This window comes from Amblyomma maculatum, chromosome 11 (assembly GCF_055883805.1).
Source record: "Amblyomma maculatum isolate TAMU_Amacu chromosome 11, ASM5588380v1, whole genome shotgun sequence".
In the NCBI taxonomy this organism is placed as follows: domain Eukaryota; kingdom Metazoa; phylum Arthropoda; class Arachnida; order Ixodida; family Ixodidae; genus Amblyomma; species Amblyomma maculatum.
Window position 1 is genome coordinate 150,626,601 of NC_139354.1, and position 4,802 is coordinate 150,631,402.

Consider the following 4,802-nt stretch of genomic DNA (forward strand, 5'->3'; position numbering starts at 1 on the left):
CTGCGAAGCTGGACGCTGACCGTAATCGGAGGCGTGTTAAACGCGCCGTTCAACCAGAGAGTCGTGCTACCGCTTTCGTGTCGACTACTGTTTTCGACTTTTTTAGGCTGGAAAAGAACAACCAGCTTATGAACCCCAATTTGGCCAGTAATGTACGCTCTTATTTGTCTAGCTACGGGCAAAGCTGCATAACTTTTTTAATGTCGAATTATTGTTGTTGCATATAACTGCATTCCAAAAGTAATAGGAATGACTGCAGAAGTGGATATAAATTATCGTTCGCGCTTATATATATGTTCCCAGTGTATCAAAAGTGTTGCTGTGTGACACAAGGTATAAGCTCGCAATATGGCGAAAAAAATAAGTAGTTTGGAGATGAACTCGGCAATCAGCATTTGAATGTACTTTATTCTGCAACACCGTTGTTGGAACTTTGTAGGAAATCTTCCGAAGGGAATCATTTATGATGTTCATCCAGAATTCAGTCAACCTGCACACAAGCATTATAGATCACGGTACAGCTTGCATCAAGTTTTTCTGTGAGATCGTTTAATGCGGTAGCAAAAGAAAAAAACTCACGAAGGCAGGCGACCTCGCACTCCTTCCAGCTCGTGTAGCGGTTTGCGTTTCCACCGCATCCGCCGTAGACGAACGGCTTGCAGACGCCGGCAGCCACGTCGAAGTACCAACGCTGAAAATACGCTTTGCACACACCGGTCATCGGGGCAGGCCTGCAACCTTCGTCAAAATCCACGCCGCGGTACCAGTCCTGGACGTCAACTTGCGCTGCCGCCATTGCTGCAACATGTGGGTAGAAGGAAGGCGCGAGACATTTTCTGAAACAGAGTTGACTCTGCGAGAGATGGTACTGAGGTGTTGGCAAGCGAGGGAGCGATTTACAGTCAGCGAAACCTTGAATTCCTGGCGCTTAAGAAACTCTTTGTAGCTAAGGTAGCCGCTTAGCGCTAATGAAACCTTTTAAACATTTGTTTCAGATGTTCTGCCGTACACATTTCTCAGAAACACTCAGCGCAGCGCAAGAAGATAACCTTGTCGCCGTTAACGTAAGTAGGATTTATATTGTTCGTTTGTTGTTGTTGCCCTGCTAAAAAAGGCGCATTTCTCTCCTCCCTTGCTTCCTCTTCGTCGTGTTAAAGTACGCAAATATCATATATATGGCAGTGAAAAGACGGGTGTATTCTCGCTCACCTTACAATATCCTTCGCCCATGGTAGCCAACTACTGGGTTCAATTCAATTTATTTATTTCCCATGTATACATAGTGAGAGTCGAAGGAAAAAAGCTAGGAATTGCGGAAGACTTGTAACCCGGGTACCCATCTTACGGTGCCTCTTCCTCCTCGCACTTACAAATGAGGGAGCGGAGCAATTTCTTTCTCTGCACTTTAGACCCCATCAACTTAGACAGATGATTCGTTTAACTCAATTTCAGTCCGTAAATTACTGATTTAATTTATCAAAATTATTCACATAACTTATATGCTGATGTAGTGAGGATATTTTGGACGACAATGCAGAATCTGGGGCAGGATGCAAGGTTATTTGGTTACACCAATATTTTACACCAAGTGTAAAATATTGGGCACGAGAACATACCCTGGCGCCACCTCTCGGAAGCGCCCGCGTGACAAAATAAGCGTTGAACTGCTGCTGTAGGATCCTTTCCTAGACAGTTTAGTTTTATTATCATTTTTATTTCCTTAAACATAAGGGGTGGGCTTAATATAAGTGCATAAATCATTTTCATGATAAGTGCGATGTTATTTTGTGCAGGAAAGTGGATGGGCAGGTGATGACGGTGATTTCGTGGGGAAGGTCGTTCCAGTGGCTAGTTGTTAAAAGGAAGAATGACTTCGAAAAAGTAGTCATACGAGCACTTTGACGTAAAAGTTTAATCGGATGACCGATGCGATGAGACGTGCGTGATGGAGGCGCGCAGATGTATGGCTCCTGTTTTGGATGGGAAAAGTAAAATTTGTGATACAAGCACAGGCTAGAAATGTGGCGACGGATAGAAAGGCTTGGTAATTGGGATTGCTGTTTGAGAGACGAGACGCTGATATCGTATGAATACAAGCGATGGATAAAACGGGCAGCTCTGTTTTGTACGGCTTTTAAAGGTTCAATGAGGTATGCTTGCGGTGGGTTCCTAATGACGGATGCGTACTCAAGTTTCGACCGGATTAACGATTTGTAGGCAAGTAACTTTATTATTACGTTTATCTATTTATTATACACCTCGGTCTAGTTCTGATAAGCTTATTTCTAGGTTTTAGACCCACTTATTCGGTATTAAGCGCTTCACCAAAATAGCAGGTTGTCGAAGTTGTCGAGTTTTAACTCAGCTGCACCATCGCTGTTGATGTTAGTAAAGAAAAAAAATATTGCAGCTGCTACAAATCCAGTCAAATGTGAGCGGCCGCTGAATACTGGTAATGAGGTTTCTCTGTAGGAGCGCAGATGCCAGGGGACTGACAGATGCTGAGCGCCTTCGAATAGCGCCAGGGGAAGCGGCTCCGTTCACCTGCTCCTTTGAACATAGTAGAGCCACGGCCGCTGAATAGAGGCGCACTTCTCCCTTGAGCGGCCGTGGTAGAGCAGACAAGTTGGACAGTGGGGAAGACGTTGATTAGTTTTTTATAGCAAGTGTGAAGAAGTGTGTTTCTCGCAGCGAATTCTTGCGCACTGACTTCCGTCACAGGCACTCTTGAATCGGGCGGACATTTGTTTTCTCCGCGCAAAGTAGCTTTGTTGACGCATACCTCAGCACATGATAACATGTAATGCATTACCTCTCGTGTATTCACGTACGTCATTCGAAATTACTACAGCCCTATACACGCTGCCTGAGACGACTCATCATGCACCGCTGCCTATGGCAGCAGCATTTTCTAGTTCAATTCTGTGAAACTTCCCTGTCAACGCCTTTATTCAGAAGAATGAGACCTGACCTTTGCACAATGCTTCCTTGCTCTGGGAGTGTCCTGCTTCGTGAAAAAGCCAGCATCTTTTCCATCTTGCTAGCAATAGGTCTTCGTTAGCTTAACAAGGAATACGCGCAAATCAAAACGCGCGCTAGTCACCGAATTGTTCAACGCCAACTCCATGCACGGACTTGTCTTGCTCGCTAAAATGTCTGCTGCACACATGAGAATGATCACTGGCTTGTTTGACCGTTAAAATCTTCAATAAAGAAGAATCCGCCAGCTCTTCGTTTTTTTTTTCTTCGGCTAGCAATGGGTCCTTACTTGGGGTTCCGTCACGTACGTCCGGGTACAAAGCAATACCGGAGCGTGGCAACAACTTAAACAAACTTCAGCAACCTCAGCAAGGATTCAAGATCAAAAAGTGCAATGCTGACACTCGTTATCAACCAAAACTACAGAAATAAACGGGACTCTCCGCTTTTAAAACGCACAAATTCAATCAAGCGTCTGCTTCAGCAAGAGTAAGGGGAATCACGTGATCGCACTTGCTCTTCTAGGTCGACGCTAGCGCCATTCGCTCCAGTGGTGGCGCTCACGCCCATTAGAACTGTGCACCCGTTACATGCCATACACATAACTTGTAAACAAAACTGTAAGCAGTTTCATCACATTTAAGTGATGAAATAGTACTCATTGTGAGGTTTTTGGTTGCTGTGCAGAAAAGAAATATATTAGAACGAGCAATCTTATATACATTGTGCGACTGGGAAAGCTGACATTTCGATATGCCATTAGGTGATAAAAAAAAAAAAACGCGGCTCATGCAATACGCCTGCGTGTAAAAGAAGGCTCCTGACGTTGGTACACTCGGTAAAATAAAGGACAAATGGGGTTTTCTAGAAGAAAAGACAAAAATATTGTTTAGTAGAAAGCTATAAGCCGAGCGTGCTTACCCAAAACAACACTGCTTAGGAAACAGATTTGCACAGCCTGTTTCATCTTGGTACTTTTCGGCGACAGCAGGTGATCAAATTTTCAAGGTGCGCTCGTAGCTTGCCGGAGATCGAGAGCCGGTGTGTACCTGTATGTACTGTGATACATATAGGACAGTGTGAGAATAGAGACACCTGTAGTTGGACGTGACCGCATTTCAATGTATACGCAGCGGCTGCAGATAAGAGGAGGTCAGTCGCCCTGACAGCCGATCGGAAGTTTACAGAACACACAATCAGGTGAAAACGAGGCTGCTTGCGATAAACAGGGGACAGCTGCGAACCTGATTAGGCTTAAAGCGAGCCTTCAAGGTTCTTCGGAAACACAGCTCCGGTAGGCACATCATCTTGAAATTATTGCAAGCCAATGAGGTATTCACTGGAAACTTTATTAATACAAAATGACGATTGTGATTCACGGTCAGCAGTGGCGTAACTTCTGTGGCATTTATCGTGGCGGATGCTTTCGATGGGACAGTCAATGCTAAAAGTTCAATTATTGTTTCTTGCTATTCGGTAGGGCGTCGACCAGAGATGACTTTTCATTAGTGAATCGGGATGCTTTATACTTATGCATTCATGCGAGGCATTCTTCTGGGACAAAATATAAAGCTATTTTCGAGGGACGATTCAATTACTGTTTCCGATTACCCGTTTCTACAAGACATAAAGTTGAAGGAAGTTTTCTTATAAAGTTGGTCAGTGGACTAAGGCTGGTTGCCACCTATTGTTATTTTTTTTCCTGGCTTTTGTCTGCTGTGAACCTTTTTCAAAGAGGTTGGCTGCCTTCTTCAAATAATGAAAGCAAAAAAAAAAAAAAAAACATTGTCAAATTTTCTCTGTCGACTCTCTATAGTGTCATC

The 4,802-nt window shown here is 44.1% G+C and overlaps 1 protein-coding gene across 1 annotated transcript; it reads right to left on the bottom strand.

The window, feature by feature from the left end:
- Positions 1-395: 395 nt before the first annotated feature.
- Positions 396-4,142, bottom strand: LOC146175182 (PI-stichotoxin-She2a-like). Its single transcript, XM_084583648.1, has 3 exons — positions 3,901-4,142; positions 580-798; positions 396-490 (listed from the first exon to the last, which is right to left on the bottom strand). The coding sequence occupies exons 1-3, from the start codon at positions 3,944-3,946 to the stop codon at positions 486-488; spliced, it is 270 nt and encodes an 89-aa protein (XP_084439774.1). The 5' UTR covers positions 3,947-4,142; the 3' UTR covers positions 396-485.
- Positions 4,143-4,802: the final 660 nt, after the last annotated feature.